The sequence below is a fragment of the Alexandromys fortis genome, unplaced genomic scaffold (genome assembly GCF_014885135.2).
Source record: "Alexandromys fortis isolate MF-2015 unplaced genomic scaffold, M_Fortis_MF-2015_v1.1 scaffold_219, whole genome shotgun sequence".
Lineage (NCBI taxonomy): Eukaryota > Metazoa > Chordata > Mammalia > Rodentia > Cricetidae > Alexandromys > Alexandromys fortis.
The window spans coordinates 42,362-65,091 of NW_026068092.1; the positions used below are offsets into that span (position 1 = coordinate 42,362).

Below are 22,730 nucleotides of genomic sequence, written 5' to 3' on the forward strand. Positions count from 1 at the left end.
AGAAATCTGAGCCCTGGCTCCCACAATCCCAACACTAAGCCTCTGGACTGCTCATATATAATCTATATACTGCTCCTTGATGCTTTAGCCAAGCCATTCTGTGTCACCCTTTTAGGGACCCATTTAGTCTTCTGCCCCAAAAGCATGTCTCCCTACTACATAAGTTTAGCCCTGTCTCACTAAAGTCTCAGGTTGGGCCCTAAGTCTGGCTCTCTACATAGACTAAGAGGCCACAGTCCACATCTGCATCAGACTGGGACTCTACCCACAGGAGAAGAGGGGTGCCCACCATAGGGATTACCTGACAAGATGGAGTGTAGAGACTCTTCTTTCACCACAACCACCTGCCTGTGAACATCCCTAAAGAGACAGGGAACAGTTTACACCCAAGTCAAAGGTATCAGAATATCTTTGCTGCTCAATATCCTTATCCCCGCATAGATTCCCAGCCCATTCTGCCCAAATCTAAGAGAGGCTTCATAGAGCTATTGGACCACTCCCAAGACCCACGCCCATCCTGAGAGAAATAGGAGTGTAGCCACCTGCTAAAAAGACACTTCATTACCAGAGAACACTGCTAATTGCTCTTGAGCTCATTGGCCACTTTCTCTGTTGCTTCCCCACCAGACTCCTGCATGGCCTGGAGATCCCAGACTGTGCCTGCCTCTTACCAGACAGACAGTGTGGCTGCAGCAGTGAGTGCCATGACGTAGGGGCCCGTGCAGTGCAAAGTAGAGATTGGAGATGGAAGAAGGATAGGAGGGAGAAGACGGCGACCACAGGTAGAGAACACTGACAGCATCCTCTTTTCACAGGCAACACATACCACATCACTGTAAGAGAAGAGAGGAAGGCGTCACAGGGGCCAGGTGAATGATGCAGAGTCTTCCTTCTACCAAGGCCCAGCGAACCTAATATATTTGCACTGAGCAGGTGCTTCTATTGGAATGACAAGGAAAGTGCTATGTAAGGACAGGGCAGGACAACTGGGCAGGCAGCCTGCTTGGGCTCTTACAAAGGGACTTCTGTTTTCCCCTCTTCGGCTAAAAAGCTACTTCAAAGCAGCAGCCCTGATGGAGATGTGGTCCTCAAGGAGGCCTCTGTCACCCAAGTATGGCTTCTAAGGTTAGGTCATTGGTTAGGGGTTACTATAGCTCACATCCTAGCAAAATATTTGGAGCTACCTTCATTATATCAATGCCAGGGCACATGGGTAAGACATCAGTGTGGACAATTTAACCCAGCGTAAGAATACACCCAACTCTTCCACAATGAGATGTTACTATATTTTAAGGAGGGAAGGCAAACAAGACATGTTTATTTACAACTGTCTGGTTTCAAAGTATGAATACAAGAAACCTTTGAACAATAGCAGGGAGGGAGTTTTCCTTATGATGTGACTAGGTGCCGTCTGATCATCTCTCACGACTGGGGCCTTCCTTTAGCCAGCTCCCAGCAATGAAGCTGTGACATGGGCTGCAGCACTGGCAGGGATCTTTGTGAACCTGCATGTTAAGACTGCACAGAAGGCCCAGTTCCTGCAGCAATTGCTACAGAAAAGTCTGTGCTGACATTCTTAGGCCCCTGCTGGGACATGCCACTTACCTTGGGACCAGAGACATACAATTGGTGCCCACAGCAGTACCAAACACACAAAAAGCCAGGACATAGAACTCAGTGAGTTCATGCTAAAGGAAAACCCCAAGAACAGAACTCTGGGATCCTTCAGAACCTAATACTTGAAACTCACTTGTTCAAGGGAATCTTAAGACCTACAGCTAGGTGGCAGCATTCACACATGCCCTCAAGACAGACAATCAACGATCTAATTGAAATGGTTTTCTGAGTGATTACTATTGTAAAGTCCTAGTAGAAGCATCTGCTACACCGTCTTGTCTGGGTCCTCATCATGAGAGCTGATCAGACAGAACATAGCTACATCATAAAGAGAGCTCCCTCCCTGCTACTGGGTACTGTTCAAAGTTTTCTTGTATTCAAACTTATGAAAAGACATTTGTAAACAAGAGAGCCTGGTATGCACCTTAGAAAGAGCTAGTCATCTTCTCAGAGTGAGACAAGAAGGATGGGGCTCTTGTGCTGCTGTAAAAGGCACTGAGTGACAGCAACGAACTAAGACAATCCCTCCTCCAGTGCAGTACAGGTTTCAGCCAGCAGAGCCAGGACTTGGAGCACCATCAGTCTACCACACCCTCAGGATGAAAATCCAGGGCCCAGGGAAAACAGCCTGTCCAGGCCAGGCCAGGGAGAGGCAGGAGACCTCAGATAGGGTCTTGCTAGACAGGGTAATAAAGCCCAGGCTCAGAGCCTGCCTTGTGAGAGTATGAAGTGGAGGACACTAACACTGACAGTTGGGGTTCTATAGGGATGAGATGGAGAAGGCCCAATGGAAGTCTCTATAGGAGCCATCCTCTTCTCGTGGGTCATATTCTGTAACTGTGCCAATGCTGTCCATCACTGCCCTTACCAGCTGCCAGCAGCAGTGAGGACACGGCTGGTGAGCACCGTCTCCCACTCCTTCCCTTCCCGGTTGCACTTCAGGCGACTCAGTCTTATCCCCCCAACAGCAGTCGCTTCATTTTCCACCTCGATGTACATGGAGGGGTCAGAGCTCACCTAGATGAAGGAAAACAAACACATGTCTTTTCAGTGAACAGTGGGCCTGGACATGTGGGGCACTCAGGGACTGTACGGCAGAGCTCTGAGGCAGGACAAAGACAACAAAGAATCCAACTAGCTGACTGGCCACCAAAGAGAGTAACCTGGGACTAAGGGGACGAGGGACTAGGGTAAGGAGGGACAGGGAAAGAAAGTTACCACGTTATCTCGCAGGGGTATAACTTGCCCAAGAATATACTGTAAAGACTACAGTCATACAAAAAAAAAAAAAAAAAAAGCCTACAATTTGAAGGATTACCAAAGACTGCAATATTTGATAACCCCAATATGCTCTCCATATTAACTTCCCTATGCAATACTACAATATTACATAACACACATCATGATCTAGTTTAATTAATGCCTGGGTTCAGCCTTATACAAATATCTGTAGCTGATATATATCTAAACTGGGTTTCTATATGGAAACCAAGGCAAAACAGCTGACGAGTTTACATGAATGGCCGGCCATACAAGTAGGTGAACTGGAATGGAGGTGTTCATAAGCAAGGAACTGAATTTCTCTTTACTGACAGCAGAAACAAGGAGGGTTCCATGTGGTACTCAGAAGCAGTTCAGGACAGTGAGACTAAACAAACCACAAACCATGTGCCCTGAAGCTGTCGAGAGTGATGGAAGAGACGCAAAAGGCTTCTCAGAAGAGATGCAAATCAGGACTTGAAGGAGTTGGTGTCCAGATTTGATGGTAAGGGCAGCCCTGGCAGCTGAGACTTAAAAGCAAAACTAGAGAGAGGAAGAGGCATGAGGGTAGGGATAGGATGCTAGCAGCTCACCATAGTCAGCTAGTATCCCTCCAGAAGGGGATGAAGAGCTACTAGAGTAGTCCCCAAGGTGTGACAAGATAGGGCTTATATTAGAGGAGAGAGACTGTGTGTGCTTGTGAAGGAGTGGTTGGAGCAGGTCCTCACCTGGAGGGTGAACGCTCTCTGCGGGCCTGGAATTGGCAGCTTCAGTGCAAGTGCTGGTGCAGACAGACACATGGCCTCCTTCTCTGCAGACAGGGCAGCTGGAGACTAAAAGAGCCAGAAATATCCCTGAGCCCGACCTCAACACTACAGGGGTAGCATTAGGGAAAGTAAGTCTCCCAGAAGTAAGGACCTAAAGTGAGGCTGGGCCTGCTCTCAAGGCATGTCCACCTACTCTGGAAGACAGAAAGCACAAGGGAATGCTACAAGGATCCCCACCTGACAGATGAGGGGGCTGACATCAGGGGACCAGTTGTGGTGTAGCTATTTCCTCTGAGTACCATCTCGCCATCATGGAGCAGAGACTGCTGTGGTGACCTACAGAATATGTTGGCCCCACGTCATGGCAATGAAATAAGCAAAACAATACAGTGATAGCTGGGTCTACAGTACCAGTAATGGAGCTGTTAACATTCCTTCAATGAAGTTGGGGAAGGGTGTTACTAGACCCTCACCTGACGTTCCAGACACCACACCCTCCCACCACTAGGCTGCACATGATCTTAAGGAATGGGTTAGAGTAAGAGGCAAAAACAAGACTGAAGACAGGACTCCAGTAATACAGCTTATATACGTGTCACCTATGCTAGGGTGGGACTTCGCAACTGCATCACTGCTTCTGAATCACCTATGCTCCTTGTCCATGCTCTTTAAGTAACCCCAGCTGGACTTGGATGGAATTATTTCTTTGATCTGTTGGCACCTATCTGAAGTAAACAGACATTTCCTTTTTTGTCTCCCAGGAAAAGTTTTAACAGGCCTGCTCAAGGTCTAGATGAGTGGCAGGCAGGTCTGAAGGAACATGGCCTACAAGACACAATGAATGCCTAAGCATCCCACACTAACAAGATACCCCTCCACATGCAAGGGCCTCACAAGGAGGCAGGGTGGGGCAGGCAACACAGTTTATAGGCCTCACCTGGACAGAGAGAGACATGGGCAGGAGACGAGAATCCTTCCGAGGGCGACCTTTCTTCTTTTTTTCCACCGTCTCTACCTCAAGCTCAAGTTTCCGCTTGGAGAGTGAGGAGGGCTTGGCCAGGTGGACCTTCTCGTCACTGTCACTACTACTCTCCAGGAGGTCCCGAGGTCTCAGATCTTTCACAAGATTCTGCTCTTTTAACCTGAAAACAAAGACATCTATAATCCTATCTACAAGGCCATTTTTCTGTAATGCTTTTTTAGATTTTATTTACTTGTTTTGTTTTATGTGTATGAGTGTTTTGCCTGCATGTATATCAGTGTACCATGTGTGTGATTGATGCCCTCCAGAGGTCAGAAGAGGGCACCAGACACCCTGGAACTACAGTCACAGACAGTTAAAAGCCACTGTGTGAGTGCTAGGAATTGAGCCCAGATCCTGTGTGACAGCAACAGAGCTCTTAACTTTGAGCCACCTCTCCAAACCCCATACTTTTCTTTAAAAAATCTACTTTTCACAAAAGTTAATAAACACTGTAGAGGAGAACTCTAGTTTCTACTCCAACAAAGAGCTTGACAACAAAGAGTTTGGTGCATTGTCAAGAAGCCCCACAACCCTGCTGGTAAGTCTTTGTTCTTTATCTGTCTGCACTCACTTTCCTTACTTTTGCTTCTTGTGGCACACCAAATCAGTAATTGTGATCGACAGCAGTTAGAGCAGACGTGCTAGAAAAATCTTGATCACAGGGGGCTGGAAGATGTTCCCGGCCCCAGTAGTGGGGACAGAGAGCCCTACATCTGTTTAACTAAGGAAGGAGAGGCCCAGGTTTGGATAGTGTTTGGGCGCAGAAGTAGGTCACTCTCATGGAGTGACTACAAGCCATCTTCCTATTTGTCACTTTGTTTCAGTCTCATTAGGGCAAACTTTTTCCCTGTGCCCTCAGTCTCCTATGGTGTCTGAATTTGTCTGTACTTGTGTTCTGACTGTGATGGACACTATGGGATAGTCTACTTCTTCTCCCCTAGACTTACTCTTGATTTCATTACAAGGATGGCAATGCTCACAACTTCTCAGTCCTGATTAAAAAGTCTAAACTTGTCACTTTTGCAGGTTGGAATGGCCAACTTTCAATGTTGGCTGGTCCTCCAAGATTAACATTTGACCTGAACCTCATAGGAGCAGCAGAGGAAATTGTCTTCAGGCCATGGATAGGGTACCCCAACCAAGTGACCTACATAGTTGCCTGGAGAAACCTGGTAGAAGACCCCCCCCCCTTCCTGGATTAAACCATTCTTGCCCAGGCAGGTTAAAGTCTTGGCTGTTGCTGAAGAAGACCCACCCGCCAAACCCCTTTGGCTCCCAATCTGGAAATCCTCCAAGGAAGCAACCCAGAGGAGATTTTCACCCCTCCTCCCTACACCCCTGACCCTGGTGCAGTTATTCCACAGCCAGCTCTGCTGACAAATTCAGCTGGCCCCTCCTCTACCAGTCCCAGCTGCTTTAGAGGGGAGACCACCCCTTTGGATCCACAGGCACAGCCTGAGCTGGGGACCATGATCTGTCCCCACAGGGTGGCGGGACCCTAAGACCAAGATAGGAATCAGCCACATCACTATTGGCCCTTTGCTACTAGTAATTTTTACAGTTGGAGAACTCAAAATGCACCCTTCTCAGAAAACCCTAAGGAACTGATTAGCCTCTTTGAGACAATTCTTTTCACCCACCAACCTACTTGGGATTGTCAGCCGCTTTTACAGGTCCTCTTCACCTGGCAAGTATGGCTACAGGTATTTGCTAGTATTTGTAGATACTTTTTCATGGTGGACAGAGATTTTCCCCATCAAATATAAAACAGCACAGGTGGCAGCAAAGAAGTTACTTGAAGACATCCTGACCAGGTATGGCTTTCCAACCACAATAGAGACAGACAGTGGTTGTGTTCCATGTAAGTCAGAGTTTAGCTACATTTCTGGGGAGTGACTGGAAGTTACATTTGTGCATACAGACCCCAGAGTTCAGGAAAGGTAGAAAGGATGAACAGAACTCTAAATGAGACCCTAACTAAATTGACCTTGGAAACTGGCATGGACTGGGTGGTTCTCCTACCCTTTGCCCTGTATAGAATCAGGAATTTCCCACCATAGGGAGCTTACCCTGTTCAACATCATGTTTGTCACACCACCTCCCATCATTCCCAATCTCCAGGCATAATTGCTGACAGAATTGGATGGCCAAACCTCCTTGATACTATGCAAGACGTCCAGTGGGCACACAAGGAAGTCTGGGTCAAGCTCAGGGCCCTCTATGAATCTGGTGTTCTCACTGAACCCATTGGGTTCTAACTAAGGGATTGGGTCTATGTTAAGAGACACCATCTGGCGTCACTGGAAACCAGACGGAGGGGACCATAAGTCATCCTGCTAACCACACCCATTGCACCAATGCAGAAAGCCTACAAACTCATGGAAATTGAACAGTGCTCAACTAAATCACCCCTGGGTCAAGAAAGAAATAAAGAAATTAAAGACTAGACTGCCTAGAATTCAATGAAAATGAAGGCACAATGTACCCAAACCTATGGGATACTATGAAAGCAGTGCTAAGTGGAAAGTTCTTAGCCCTAAGTGCCTATATAAACAAAGTGGAGAAAGCTCACAATAGTGACTTAACAACACACCTGAAAGCTCTAGAACAAAACGAAGCAGACTCACACAGGAGGAGTAGAAAACAGGAAATAATCAAAATAAGGGCTGAAATCAATAAAATGAAACAAATAAAACACAAAGAATCAATAAAACAAAGAGCTGGTTATTTGAGAAAAGTCAACAAGACAAACCCTTATCCAAACTAATCAAAGGCAGAGAGAGAACATCCAAATTAACAAAGTAAGAAATGAAAAGGGAGACATAACAGAAACTGAGGAAATCCAGAGAAGCATTAGGTCATACTAAATAAAAAACCTATACTCCACAAAATTGGAAAACGTAAAAGAAATGAACAATTTTCTGGATAGATATCATGTACCAAATACAAGAACACATCAAAAAAAAAAAATCATCCACCATGATCAAGTCAGCTTCAACCAAGAGATGCAGGGATGTCAAAATACAAAAATCTATCAATGTAATCCATCATATAAATAAACTGAAAGAAAAAAACATATGATCATCTCATTAGATGTTGAAAAAGCATTTGAAAAAATCTAACACCCCTTCATGATAAACGTCTTAGAGAGATCAGGGATACAAGGCATAATAAAAGCAATATATAGCAAGCCGACAGTCAACATCAAATTAAACGGAGAGAAACTCAAACCGATTCCACTAAAATCAGGAACAAGATAAGGCTGTCTATTCTCTCTATATCTCTTCAACATAGTTCTTGAAGTTCTGGCTAGAGCAATTAGACAACAAAAGGAGATCGAGGGGATTCAAATTGGAAAGGAAGAAGTCAAACTTTCGGTATTTGCAGATGATATGCTAGTATATATAAGTGACACCAAAAACTCTACTAGGGAACTCCTACAGCTGATCAATACCTTCAGTAATGTAGCAGGATACAAGACCAACACAAAACAATCAGCAGCCCTCCTGATAAATGGCAAATGATAAAGAAGCTGAGAAAGAAATCAGAGAAACATCACCTTTCACAATAGCCACAAATAGCATAAAATATCTTGGGGTAACACTAACCAAAGAATTACCTGTTCGACTAGAACTTTAAGTCTTTGAAGAAAGAAATTAAAGAGGATACCAAAAATAGAAAGATCTCCCATGTTCTTGGATAGGCAAGTCCAACATAATAAAAATGCCAACCCTACCAAAAGCAATCTACAGATTCAATGCAATCCCCATCAAAATCTCAACATAATTCTTCACAGACCTTGAAAGAACAATACTCAACTTCACATAGAAAAACAAAACTCCAGGATAGCCAAAACAATTCTGTACAATAAAGAATTTCCAGAGATATCACCTGACATTACACTCTATCATAGAGCTACAGTAATGAAAACAGCTTGGTATTGGCATAAAAACAGAGATGTTGACCAATGAAATCAAATTGAAGACCTGGATATTAATTCACACACCTATGAACACCTGATTTTTGACAAAGAAACTAAAATTATACAATGGAAGAAAGAAAGCAACTTCAACAAACGGTACTGGCATAACTGCATATCAACATGTAAAAAATGAAAATAGATATCTATCACCATGCAGAAAACTCAAATCCAAATTAATAAAGTCCTCACTTAACCACACTTAACCTAACAGAAGAGAAAGTGGGAAGTAGCCTTCAATGTGTCGGCACAGGAGACCACTTCCTAAATGTAACACCAGTAGCACAGACACTGGGAACAATAGTAAATAAATGGGACCTCCTGACTAAGAAGCAAAGGGCACAGCCAATAAGACAAAAAGCAGCCTACTCAATGGGAAAAGATCTTCACCAAGATTTTGTTTTGGGCACCTAGCGGGAGTTGGCGGTGCTGGCCGTGGTGGCACTAATGAAGGAAAGGAAAGGGCAGGCCTGACGAGCGGGAGGATTGGCCGACTAAGGTACCTTCATCTGGCGATGGATGGAGATAGAGACAGAGACCCACATTGGAGCACTGGACTGAGCTCCCAAGGTCCATATGAAGAGCAGAAGAAGGGAGAGCATGAGCAAGAAAGTCAGGACAGCGAGCGGTGCGTCCACCCACTGAGACGGCGGGACTGATCTAATGGGAGATCACCAAGGCCAGTTGGACTGGAACTGATGGAGCATGTGATCAAACCGGACTCTCTGAGTGTGGCTGACAGTGGAGGACAATGGCGCTGGGTTTTGATTCTACTGCATGGACGGACTTTGTGGGATCCTAGTTTGTTTGGATGCTCACCTTGGGGGGGGGGGGTAGGGAGGACCTTGGATAGGGAACTCTGGCTGCTCCTTGGACTGGAGAGGGAGTGGGTTGTCCTTCTGTATATGTGTTGCTTTTATTGGCTAATGAATAAAGCTGTTTCAGCCAATGGCTTAGCAGAGTAAAGCCAGGAGGGAAATCCGAGCAGAAATATAGATATAAGAGTTTGCCGCATCACGGAAGATTGGCGACGGTGAACGGGACGGCCGGCGTCTCGAGCTCGGGGGCCCGCGGCCACTTCGGGCGCGATCTTGCAGGCAGCGGCCGGCATGTACGAGCAGCTCAAGGACGAGTGGAACCGGAAGAGCCCGAATCTTAGTAAATGTGGAGAAGAGCTGGGCCATCTGAAGCTGGTTCTGTTGGAGCTCAATTTCCTGCCAACCACAGGGACCAAACTGACCAAACAGCAGCTCATTCTGGCCCGGGATATACTGGATCGGGGCCCAGTGGAGCATCCTATGCAAGGACATCCCCTCCTTCGAGTGCTACATGGCCCAGCTCAAATGCTACTACCTTGATTACAAGGAACAGCTTCCTGAGTCAGCCTACATGCACCAGCTCCTGGGCCTCAACCTCCTCTTCCTGCTATCCCAGAATCGAGTAGCTGAGTTCCACACAGAATTAGAACGCTTGCCTGCCAAGGACATCCAGACCAATGTCTACATCAAACACCCTGTGTCCCTCGAGCAATACCTGATGGAGGGTAGCTACAACAAGGTGTTCCTGGCCAAGGGGAACATCCCTGCCGAAAGCTATACTTTCTTCATTGACATCCCGCTGGATACTATCAGGGATGAAATCGCAGGATGCATCGAGAAGGCCTATGAAAAAATCCTTTTTGCTGAAGCTACCCGGATTCTCTTCTTCAACACACCCAAGAAGATGACAGACTACGCCAAGAAGCGAGGTTGGGTCCTGGGCCCTAACAACTACTACAGTTTTGCCAGTCAGCAGCAGAAGCCAGAAGACACCACCATCCCCTCCACTGAGCTGGCCAAACAGGTCATCGAGTATGCCCGGCAGCTGGAGATGATTGTCTGAGCCTCAGCCAGGATGGGTGGACATGGCTAGTCCAACAAACCCAGTATAGGCTAGCCTTCAATAAAGGCGGATTAACCTTTTATGGGCCCTAGTCTCCCAGTGGGACTGTGGGAAATAGTTGCTCCTGGAGAATTGGGAGTTTGGGGGCCTTTGGGCCCCCAGGGTATGTGTTATCCAGCCCATTGCTCTGGGTTTTACGTGTAGATGCCCAGTGGCCCACAGCACAGGCCCAGATTGAGGACTCTTCTAGCCAGCTGTGGATACATTGTGGCACTGGGCCAGGGGACTAGGTTTTTTCCAGTGAAGTACCATGTGTCTCAATTTTAAAAATGTTGGCCATGGATTAAATAATTTTTCAAATGAAAAAAAAAAGAAATATAGAGATAAAAAGGCAGAGTCATGTCAGACACCAGCCAGTCACCAAGGAAACAAGACATGTAGAAAATAAGTTAATGCCATGGTCACATGGCAATACATAGACTAAAAGAAATGGGTTAATTTAAGATGTAGGAGCTAGCTGGAAATATGTCTGAGCCATCAGCCAAACAGTATTGTAATTAACATAGTTTCTGTGTGATTATTCAGGTCTGGGCAGCTGAGAAACGGAAATACTGTTTCTGTTTACAAAAACTCACCCTCCCCAGAGTTCGGGGCTGCTTCTTTCCATCCACTGTGTTGGGGTGCTGGGTTGCGGACCAGGCTCAAGCTTGTCAATAAAGACCCTTGTGTGTTTGTATTAGAAACCAGCTCCTTGGTGGTCTCACTGAAGGTCTAGTGACATGGGTATAAAAATTGATGTTCAATAACAGTAAGAGAGCTGAAAAACTGAGAAGAAGCAGCTCTTCCTAGACCCATCCAAAGACGAAGATGCCGGTTATATACTAGACACTGAGTGTGGGCAAGCTCAAGCTAAAACTGTTGGAGACTTGTGACAGAAGCTACACATTCATTATCTTTTATTTCCAAGGACCCTTCTAGATTTTCAGTCAAAGAGGTGAAAATACCCAATGGCTTGGGGGAAGGCAACCATTTTGAAAAATGAACCTTCCATTCTCCAAAACAATAACCTGCCCTCCGGAAAACTACTCTACCAGAGACTTGTTCACTCTGGGTAGGGCAAGTAAGTAACCAAATACAAAAGCCTCCCAGGCCCCTCTAGTCCTGCTAAGGAATTATTTTAAAAGAGGATAGATAAGCCCATGGGATAAAGCCTATGGATTCTGGTCCAACCACAAAAGGAACAAAATCAATCATCAGATTCTAGAATGGCTTTCTTGACACTCTGGAATCAGAAGTCAGGAAGCTCCTTAGTAGGCAGACAGGGACAAGAGGCTTTAGATAGGTTCATGAACTTTCTGCTTAACCATTTCAGAAGATCAAATTCTTGAACCTTCTCCAAGATAAAATCTTGGTGGACTTTTTCTTCAACAGAGGGAGCTCTTTGGAAAGACTTTCAAATCTTGGGGTGGGAGGTACAGTTCCTATGTCTAGAAGCAAACAACTTTCCTTAATTTCTCTGGACTATTCAATCCCACAGAAGAGCCCAAACCAGCCAATATGGGGAAGAAAAGGAACCTATCGTACCACTAAAAATATAAAAAGTCTGATTTTCCAGACAAACTTGGATCCCAGCTCTGGGTCTCCAACTGGGGAATCTGTCTCTTTGTTTGCTTTGTTTGTTTGTCTTCTTTAAAGCAGCAGAAAAGAATGCCTTCCTAAAGTCCCAGACATCACCATGACAGCATCAATACTGCACCACCACAACAAGCTGCTATAGAAGATTACAACTGAGAGAGCTGTTTTGGGGAGCATTCAAAGATAACTGAATAGACAGAACAAAGTTGCCATACAAAATGATGCTTTTAACACCTAGTTATAGGAAACAAAAAACACAGCCTATATAATAAAAAATTATAAATCATGATAAAAATAAATGAAACCTAACAACAAAAACAACAAACAAAAACCAAAAAGACAAAGATAAATCCCAAAACAAAAGACAGCTTCAAAAAGAAAAAATAAAAATAAAATCCGGGCATGGTGACACACCTTTGACCCCAGCACCTGGGAAGCAGAGGCAAGTGGATCTTGGTAAGTTCAAGACCAGGCTGGGCTATATAGCAAGTTCCAGGTCTACCAGAGATATATAGAAAGATCCTATCTCAAAAAATTAGTCAAATTTAGATATGACAGAACTTCTAGAATTACCAAATTATAAAGTTTTAAAGAGGTATCATTAACATACTAATGCTATGGCAGAAAATGTCAAAAACATAATGTTGTAATGAATGATAATGACAACAGCTGAGAATAATATCAGTAAAACTTTCCAAAACCAAGGAAAGACAGCCAACTATAGAACCAGGTTGTTTAGAGAACATTAAATAACAAATATCTATACCTAGACATAATATATTAAAACTGCAAAAAACCCAGGACAAAAAAAAATCCTAGAAGGTGGGCAGGGTGTGGAACCATCTTTGAAGTGTCTTGCTTTCTACCTGCCACACTATGAATGACTCTTCTCTTTTTGAGAAAGTGTTTTGGGTTCGTTTTGTTTTTCTATCAAGAGTAGCTGACTTGATCCCCGCTTTGACCTCTCTAATGGACTGCACCCTACAATTGTAGCCAAATGAACTTGTTCCCCTAAGTTGTTTCTTTGGAGTACTTGTCACAGCAACAGCAACAAGTTGGACAACCACAGAACAACAGATCATGTGTTGGGACAGAACTAAGCTTTGGTAAATATAAGAAAACAGAAACAACCACTTTTATCCGGATCTGACTACAAGCAAATACAGCTAGAAATTAACTATAAAAGGAACTATAGAAATATATAGTCATCAAAATTAACAAAACACTATAAAGTGACAAATGGGTCCATTAAAAAATTCATAGATTTAAATGAAAACACAACGTAACAAAACCTATGTGATGCAAATTAAAGTATTTCTTAGAGAGAAGTTTATAGTGACAAGTGTCTACATTTACAAAAAAAATTAAAAGAAACCTCATAAATATGATATAATGATACAATGATGTGCCTTAGGGCCTTGGGAAAAACAACGAGTATAAGCAAAACCCCAAATCAGCAGACAGAAAAAAATAATTAAGCTCATCAGAGTAGCAAGTAATGAAAAGAAAATACAGAAAGACAAAAGCAAAAAGAGTTGGTTCTTTGAAAAGGAAAACAAGATTGACAAACCCAAGTTAGAGAGAGTGAGACAAACAGGGAGTCATGACAACAGATAACAATGAAATCCAAAAGGCACTAGCACATACCTTAAAAACGTATCGTCTGCTAAATTGGAAAATGAATAGAAATAGATGAATTTGTAGATGCATAAGCCAAGATGAGATAAATGATTTAAACAGATCAATAATAAGCAATGATACTGAGATAATAATAAAAATAAATCTGTGAAATAATGAAAGTCCAGCCACAGAGAAATGCACTGCAGAATTCTACTAGACAAGAGGCTAACAATTTGGCTCAACAAATAAAAGCACTCAAAACTGATGTCCTGAGTGCAATCCTGGGAACTCACACTGTAGGAGAAAAACTATCCCTAAACTTTACATGCATAAAGTGACATACACATGCCCATATATACATACATACTACACTAAATAAATAAATCATTGTAATAAAATAATTTATTAAACTACTTTGAGACTCTACCTTACCCCAGTCAAAACAGATATCAAAAAAACAAATAATAAAACAGTGGTGAAAATGTGGGAAAAAGAAACCCTTATTCACTGTTAATATGAGTAGAAACTGGTACAAACACTCTGAAAATTAGTGAAAGGCTGGGCCCTGATGGCGCATATCTTTGATACCAGCACTCAGGAGGCAGAGGCAGGAGGATCTTTGAGTTCAGGGCCAGCCTGGTCTACAGAGTGACTTCCAGAACAGCTAGGACTATTACACAAAGAAACCCTGTCTGGGGAAGAAAGAGAAGGGAGGGAGGGAGGGAGGGAGGGAGGGAGGGAGGGAGGGAGGGAAGGAAGGAAGGAAGGAAGGAAGGAAGGAAGGAAGGAAGGAAGGAAGGAAGGAAGGAAGGAAGGAAGGAAGGAAGGAAGGAAGGAAGGAAGGAAGACATGGAAAAATCGAGCTGAACAGTAATGGGCCCTTCTTCCTTGCTGGCTAGTCCTCAAAAGCCAGGAGGTGCTACCATAGCTGATGGGACGTCATCAACAAACAACCTTACTCTGTGGGCCATATATGCATACTAACTACTTAAGCAAGATCCGCCCATGGGCACAACAGTGGCAAACCTGTTATGGTGGTACCAAGCAGTAGAACTGAGGCCCACTCTACAGGACGTGCTATAACTTTCAACGAAAGCCTGTGGCTAGAGAGCACAGACCTTACTCAAGACAGTACAGGGCTGTTTTGCTAAATGGATGATGTGCCTATCAAACTTTCTTCAAATCCTTCTGTTTATGTTTATAGATTAGTGCTGTTGCCAGCCTTGATCAAAGATGCTTCTTTCTGTAGGGGGCAGTAAGAGACAATTGGTCAAAGTCCTGAGAAAAAGTGGATGCTGAAAGTCATCCACAAATGGGGAAGGTAGATCACACTGCATCTAAACAGCTGGAAAGTCTCCTGAGAACCCGGGACACAGCTACTGAGAAGAGACCTGGTCTTCAGTAAAACTGCCAACTCAAGTTGATCCCCTGCTGAAGGAAATGGTGACTGTCCGTTAGAACCAGGAATGCAATCTTGACAGACCTCACAAGGAGCACAAGGCCTTCCCGTCTATAGAGCTCTGCTCTTCTCTCTAATCAGCATTCAATTCATTCAGTTCGGAATCCTCTCCATTTTCCAAACAGATTTCAGGACCTCCATAGGCCTGTGACCTCCTCCTCAACAACCGCCCCACCTAATATTCCTTGAGGCATTTCCTGTGAGGCCTGTGTGTCCTCTAGGAAGCATAAGTTTTAAATTTCAAGGACTTTTTAGTAATCTGTTTTTAGCAGCAAATCTAAGAAATAGTTGTCTAACTAAACATATATTTGTTTTCTTTTAAAGAGTTTTATAATTTTAGTTCTTACATATAGTTCTTTGATCCATTTTGACCCAGTTTTATATATAAAATATTAATAACATATTTTAAAGATTTTAAGTGTATTTATTTTATAAACCCCTCCTAACAATTCTATGATCAGATCTGTCAAATCCTAAACTTTGTGTTCTTTACATTTCTAGATGATAGATTCTCTCTCCCTCCTTCCCTCATGTCCCTCTTCTCTCTCCCACCCCCATGACCCCTCTGTCTCTGCTTCCAGAGTGTGGGGATGACAGGCATGTGCCATGCCAAGCTGCACTGCTTCCTCATGTGTTTTATTACTTCGGATCCAAGTCCATCCAGGTAATAGTTTATTGGTGGCAAAACAGAAAAGTAACTCCATATTTACACCTTTGCCAAGTGCCTCTAGATGTTAACAAATCAAAATCCTCTTTTGTGTTCATATCCTAGGTTGGTGATTCCTAGATACCTAAACCTGGGACTAGTTCAGACAATCCAACTTTCTCTGCATGTTCCTGAAACACCAGTTGGGTTTTTTTCTAGGACTCAACTCACAGTGGTGGCATTGTTTTTTTCTTGGGGGGGGGGGGGGGGGGGCGCGGCGGCACACGTTTCTAGACAGGGTTTCTCTGTGTAACAGTCCTGGCTGTCCTGGAACCAGCTCTATAGACCAGGCCTGCCTCTGCCTCCCAAGTGCTGGGATTAAAGGCATACACCACCACTGCCCGGTCAGAGCTGCACTTTTCTAAGCAACTTGACTTTATATTAGTGACTCAGTTGTACACCTATTTTTCTTGAACTGAATCAAAACTCAAGGTCCTTTGCTAGTCTGTCACCAAGCATTCACAGGGTGGTACAGTCCACTGCTCTAGATTTTTGATCACTCAACAGATTTTAGGTCCTGGGTGCTGTGAATAATCACATATTTTAGAGATTTGGGTTTGTTTGTTTGCTTGTTTTGAGACAGTGGTCCTATATGGCCCTGGCTGGCCTAGTATTTGCTATGTAGACTTGGCTGGCCTCAAACTTGCAGCAATTCTCCTGCCTCTGCCTTATGAGTGCTGGATCTAGCATCTCAAAGTGCTTAGTTGCAAGGTTTCTCTTTATGGCTAGATAAAGAAATTAGTAAATAAAAAGATGACATGAAAATGTTTACATGTGAATACAAAAATGATTACATCAGATTGGAATACTAGATTCAACAACTTAACAAAGCAGCAAACCTGTGCTGACCTCTTGGGATTATACTCCAAGAGCAAACCAGAAGCAAACAAGCAGTTATTAGTCAGAATATCTCAGGAACAGCCCACTGTAGTTTCAGACATGCCAACTTCAAGAACAGATCTCATACAAATGTCGATCTTACTGGACATCTATTGGCTAAGTGGGCATCACAATATCCTCTGGCCAACGTCCCTGCACTTAACTGTAGGTAACATGTCCACAAGTAGACAACTCTTACAACTCACTGAAAGAAGGTAGCCTAGCCCATGACTACTTCTTTTATTCTAACTCACTAGGACATGCAGTGAGTTCTTCTCTGTAGGAAGTCAATCTCTGTGCCAATGACAGAGGCTTGCTCCAGCTACCTCAGGACACACTTCCACAACTCCAAGAAATTAAAAAGCAAACAAACAAAAAAATCACAGCTTGTGTATTTTGGCTGATGTATGTTAGGAAGAAAGAAGAAATAGACAAGCCATACCAAGTCTGCAGAACTTAAAAGGCCATATGTCCTACAAAGACTTCATTTAAATCCCTTGTGTCTTACATTTCACCTTCTGAGCAGAAGCCCTTGACCTGCTCAGTGTAACTGTATCCAAGCCTTCTATTTCCCCAAGCACATTTATGTTCTCCTTCTCAGCAAACTCTGGGATCCATTCAGCAGGCTAGAATGCCTGGTTCTTATGCCCCCTGCCTTTGCTATCCTTAGGCCACAGTCTCCTCCCAATAGCCCCTTCCAGCCACTTCCCCACTTTTAGCAGTCACTCACTTCTTTCACTCACAGAGGTCTCTGGAGTCTTGCTCTCCTACACGAGCCAGGATGCATGGTAGATCTGGGGAAGGACAACATCTACCACGTACCTTTCAACAGCTGTTGGAATCACACTGGTCAAGGAAGGAGCACCCGGTGTGGCTTTGGACCGCTCTGTGAATCGGGAGTCAAATGCTTTCATGGGTTCAATCTTGGATGGGGTTGTTAACACAGAGGGTGACAATGCAGCAGGAGTAGAGGTAGCATTCATACTGGGAAATAAAGATGGGAGGGCCATCAAACACAAGTGACAAAGGAGCCTATCTAAAGAAGCATAAGCATCAAACTTCTTTCTACAAATACAAGAAGCCTCAAAATATAATCTACTGTTTTTTAATATCCATGCATTAAAATCCTAGAAGTCTATCTGAAAAGTTCAAGGGCAAAAGCACTCACATTTATTTTCCCTTTTGTGTCATACTGACAGTTTTTTGGAGTTGGACTAAATACTGGGTCTCCATAACCTGAGTACAGCATGTCCACCCCAAGTGACTCAACCACTAGCTTTGCCACTTCCACAGGGCCTCGAGGAAGCAAAGCCCTCATTGGGGTCTTGAAGTCCTGGCCTAATCCAGCCTTTCATCTTCAGTCTAGTCCCCGCCGTCCTAAGTGGTCCCACCCATTGCTCCTGTGGAACGGCTTGTCCAGTCTTCCTCCTGCTCCAACTCTCTCCCAATTCCTGAGCAAAGATACTAGGCTTTGGCTTACCTTAAGGTTACTCTACTTCCATCTACTTACACCCCCATTCCATACCAGATGCTGGCAGCCATCCCCAATGGTACTGTTTTCCTACTCCATGATCTCTAGTTCCAACCCACAAAACACTGCTCAGCCCTGGTGGCACCTATCCTTCCCAGACACCCTTTGCTTTGCTTCCTAAATACCGTGCTGTGTTGTACTATCTCCTCTCTGATGTACACTCATCATTTCTTATGGGCAGTGACAATTGTTGCTTGGTGCCATCTTCCTAGAGCCCAGAAAGCAGTAACCCAAAATTTGCTCCACTGACAGAGAAGCATTCTCCTTTATCAGATATAAGTAGTAGGTGTTGCTTAATTTCGGGCCCCACTACCCATTGGAACTATCTTCCTAAATGTAAGTCACAAAGTTTTCTGTCTCCCCTCTAAGAAAAGTCCAGTCTAACTAGTTCAGAATAGGAACCCAGCCTTCTTTCTCCCCCCACTACCCATCTTTTCTAACCCATCTAAGAGACTTGGAGTACTGTTTGTGTCATTGTCCTGGCTACCAGCCTTCTCCAATTGTCTTGTATGGGCTCTGTGAAAAACACTTTCTGAAAAATCTCAATGGAAGCTGTTTGCTAAACCCCCCAATGAACAAGTAGCCCTTTCTGCAAAATGACCCTGAGTTCTCTCTGGAGGGCAAGCACCTGCCAATCAATGCCCTGTATATACCTGGTCCTTACAGTGTATAGCCCAGAGTGGGAATGTGGCCAATATTCACTCTCGGTTCTTACCCATGCTCCTCCAGTTCTGACTAGATATAGTGGGCAGTGAAGAAATGGACAGTGGATAAATCTGATTCTAAGTATGATAGGAAATCTACATGCTCACAGGATCACCCTGGCAGTGGTGAACTGTGGAACTCATAGCACAACGTAGATCAAAGCCAGAAATGTCAGGCTATCTATAGTCTAGATCTCCAAAAAGTAGGATCCTGTCATCAGTAATATTCACTGGCATGTCCCCAAACCTTTGTAGCTTTACCTTCAGCCAGCTTCTCTGTCAAGTCCACATAGCCTCAAGGACTAAATTAAACAAATCCTCCCATCCAAGTCACTCATTTGAAACCAAGCATTTCTTCCCTTTTCTAGTAAAGTGGCCATGAACTAAGAATAAAACATAATTTTTATTCCTGGAACCATGTCCCAAACCTGAACTTTCCCCCAAAGACATGACTGATCGTTGGTATCTACTAACCTGTCCTTACTGACAGACTCGCCTGTAGGCCTGGCACCAGTGGCTGCCACTGGCTCTGTGCAAGGCTTTGAGGCGCCGAAGGAGGGGGTACTGGAGTCCAGTGGCAGTAGCTGCTGACTGCTAGGAGAGGAGAGCATGGTGCCTGCTAGGGAGCTGGAGAGTGGGATGCTGTTAAAGAATGCCGTGGAGAAGTCCCTGTCATTAACAAGGAAAAGTCAATCAGCACAGAAATGTCACATCTTGCATTTTATAACTTCTAAATAACATTTGTGTGGGTCTTGAGGCATGGGTAACATGGAAAGTTTTAAAAATGAAGGCAGAGGTAGGTGGATCTCTGTGAGTTCAAGGCCAGCCTGTTCTACAAAGAGGCCTGATCTACAGAGTGAGTTCCAAGACAGGCAGCTCTATACAGACAGAAACCCTGTTTCCAAAATGAAGAGTTTAAAAAAATGAAACCCTTAATATAATGTTTAATTGACTCTAAAGTAAAGTAGTAATACACATAAGACTGCAAAAAAGACAACCAAGCTACTATCTACAACTTTTAGATGGTACTGAGCCTACACTGCACCTATAGTACCTACAGCAGCCTCCCTTTTGTTTGAGGGGCTATAGGCTTCCCTACTGAGTGGGCATGTACTTTACTTAACATAGCCTCTACTGAGAGGCAGCTTTGCCTCTCTGCTTCTGAGACATACTGCCCCAACAGGAGATATAAGTGTTGAGACTGAGGAACCTGGAATAGACTATCCAGGGTAACTCTCTGGCGAATTGCAAGCTCACACACTTGTGCACTTCGGTCACTTCCACTGTGCCTCAAGTACTCATCTGCCAAGTGCCTGGACTCTCTCCAATGGCTAAAAAATACTGTGTAGTACATATATAAATGACTAAAAAATACTGTGTAGTACATATATAGAGCTCAAAGTAGCTGCCCAAAGAGATGGAATTAAATCGCTGTGTAATGTGGGATATAGTCAGAAAAACGTAGTGAGATTAGCAAATGTAATGTTTACACGTGGTTTTGAGAAGCATTTCTAAAGCTCTCTCTTTAGTGGTTAAGTCACAAATCACTTAGGAGAGTACCTGTTTCCCCACAACCTAACAGGTTTTTTTTCGTTGTCATGCTAGTGGTAGTGGTTATGTTTATTTGTTGATTGGTTTTATGATACTGGGATAGAGTCCAGAGCCTTACACATGCAAGGCAACTGTAATAACACTGAGCCATGATGTTTTTATTTTGACAAAAGGTGTTAATAAGTTACCCAGACTAGCAATGAACTCACTCTGTAGTCTAGACAGGCCTCTTGAGTTGCCAGAATTACAGGCCTGCCCTGCAAGACCCCCCACTTACAGTTTTATCAACTTCTTGCTATCTGTCAATTGATGAATAATTAGCATTTTACTACAGTTATCTTGATATTAAAAAAAAATTAAAATTTTTCATGCAGAAACATCTGACTTAGAAGGAGGAAATAAATGAGAATAAGTTTTTTTGTTAGTTTAAGATTTTAGCCTGGCTAAAACAATGTCATTCATTTTGGTGTGTTTTAAACCTAATATAATTTATGGAAAACAACTTTAACCTTTGATATTATAAAAGTATTTCTTTATGGACTCTTATAAAAATTATAAAGTTTTAAGGCCAGGCATGGAAGCACACACCTTTAACATCATCAATCTTGAGGCAAAGAAAGGTGCATCTCTATGAGTCTGAAGACAGCCTGGTCTACGTATCAAATTCCAGGCCGGTCAAGGCTGCATAGTGAGTCCTTGTCTTTCAAAACAAACATTTTAAATGACAAAAGAAGAAAAGAAAAAAAACACTAAAACAAGCAAAAAACTGCTAAGCTGTAGAAATTTCTACTCTTAGATTGCTAAAGGGTTTCAATGTGGTTTCTATAGTGACAAGCCATCCTGTTTTCATTTACTTAATTTTTACTTAATTTACCAATGCTTCATCACTAATTGAGACACTGGCTTTAACACTCCCTTTAAGGTAGGCATGGTGATGCACACCTTTAATCCCAGCACTCTCAAGGCAGAAGCAGGGATATCTCAATGATTTCAAAACCAGCCTGGTCTACATGATGAATTCTAGGTCAACCAGGGCTACATAGTGAGACCCTGGGTTTTGTTGTTGTTGTTTTGTTTTGTTTTTTTAATTCCCTTGAAGTGGGTAGTGAGATAACTCAGTTGGTAAACTACTTCCCACAAAACCATGGGGACCTGAGTTAAGATCTCCAACAACCACATAAAAAGCCAAGCACCATGCCATGTGCCTGCAATCCCAGTGCTGGGAAAGCAAAGAGAGAACATTTGATGCCTGTTGCCAGTCTAGCTGCATTAGTAAGCTCCACGCTCAGGGAGAAATCCAGTCTCAAAAAATACAGTAGGGAGCAACTGAGGAAGACACCCTATGACAGCTTCTGCCTCCACACACATGTACAAATATTTGCACGCACACCAACACCCACACATAAACTTCCTTGAATATTTGGGCTTCTTCTAGAAATTGTATTATATTCCATTGGTCTGCCTACTCACATGTCAGTATCTCCCTGGTTTAAAATTCCTGGAAGAGTTAATTCCTGGTAGAGTTAGTTTTCCCTAATCAACCCCTTTTTTTTCTTTCTAAAATATCTCTAACATTACTATTTCTCCATATAACTTCAGAATAACCTTTATAATTCTGAAAACTAAGGCTACTTCTCCTGATTCATATCAAACTTGTTTAGGAATAACTGGCAGTCTTGATGTTGAGTCACCTTAGCTAATTAGTAGCATATCTTTCCAGTTTTACTTTGAGTTTTCTTTAGGTCTCTCAGAATTCTGAGAGAAGAGCATGTGTATGGACACATGCAGGGCAAAGGTTCATGTCAGATATCTTGTCCATCACTCTCCATCTTTTTCATTTTTAGATACCATCTTTCTCACTATACCAGGAGCTCACCAATTTAGCTAGAATGGCCAGCCAGTAAGACACACACACACACACACACACACACACACACACGTACCTGGATGTTACTCGGATGCTGGGGATAGGAACTCAGGTCCTCATGCTTATGCAGCAAGTACTTTATCCACTGAGCATCTCCCCAGCCCACTAAGTAAAATTCTTAAATTTTTCTTCAGATTTACATTCTTAGCTGGACCTGGTAGTGTACATCTATAGGCCCTGATATTCAGGA

At 43.4% G+C, this 22,730-nt stretch overlaps 1 protein-coding gene and 1 pseudogene across 3 annotated transcripts in view; one reads left to right on the forward strand and one right to left on the reverse strand.

Moving 5' to 3' along the window:
• Hira (histone cell cycle regulator) overlaps positions 1–22,730 on the reverse strand; it is a 111,614-nt gene that overhangs the window by 31,898 nt on the left and 56,986 nt on the right. For 2 of the 3 annotated variants that reach the window (XM_050122895.1, XM_050122897.1), the window contains 7 exons: positions 19,537–19,731; positions 17,650–17,811; positions 4,582–4,786; positions 3,606–3,710; positions 2,486–2,634; positions 672–833; positions 302–360 (listed from right to left, as the gene is read on the reverse strand). In XM_050122895.1, the coding sequence (XP_049978852.1) occupies positions 302–360; positions 672–833; positions 2,486–2,634; positions 3,606–3,710; positions 4,582–4,786; positions 17,650–17,811; positions 19,537–19,731 (1,037 nt within the window). The remainder of the gene's footprint in view (positions 1–301; positions 361–671; positions 834–2,485; positions 2,635–3,605; positions 3,711–4,581; positions 4,787–17,649; positions 17,812–19,536; positions 19,732–22,730) is intronic. The other variant, XM_050122896.1, reaches the window with a different exon arrangement.
• On the forward strand, positions 6,362–10,608 carry LOC126488979 (26S proteasome non-ATPase regulatory subunit 8-like; annotated as a pseudogene).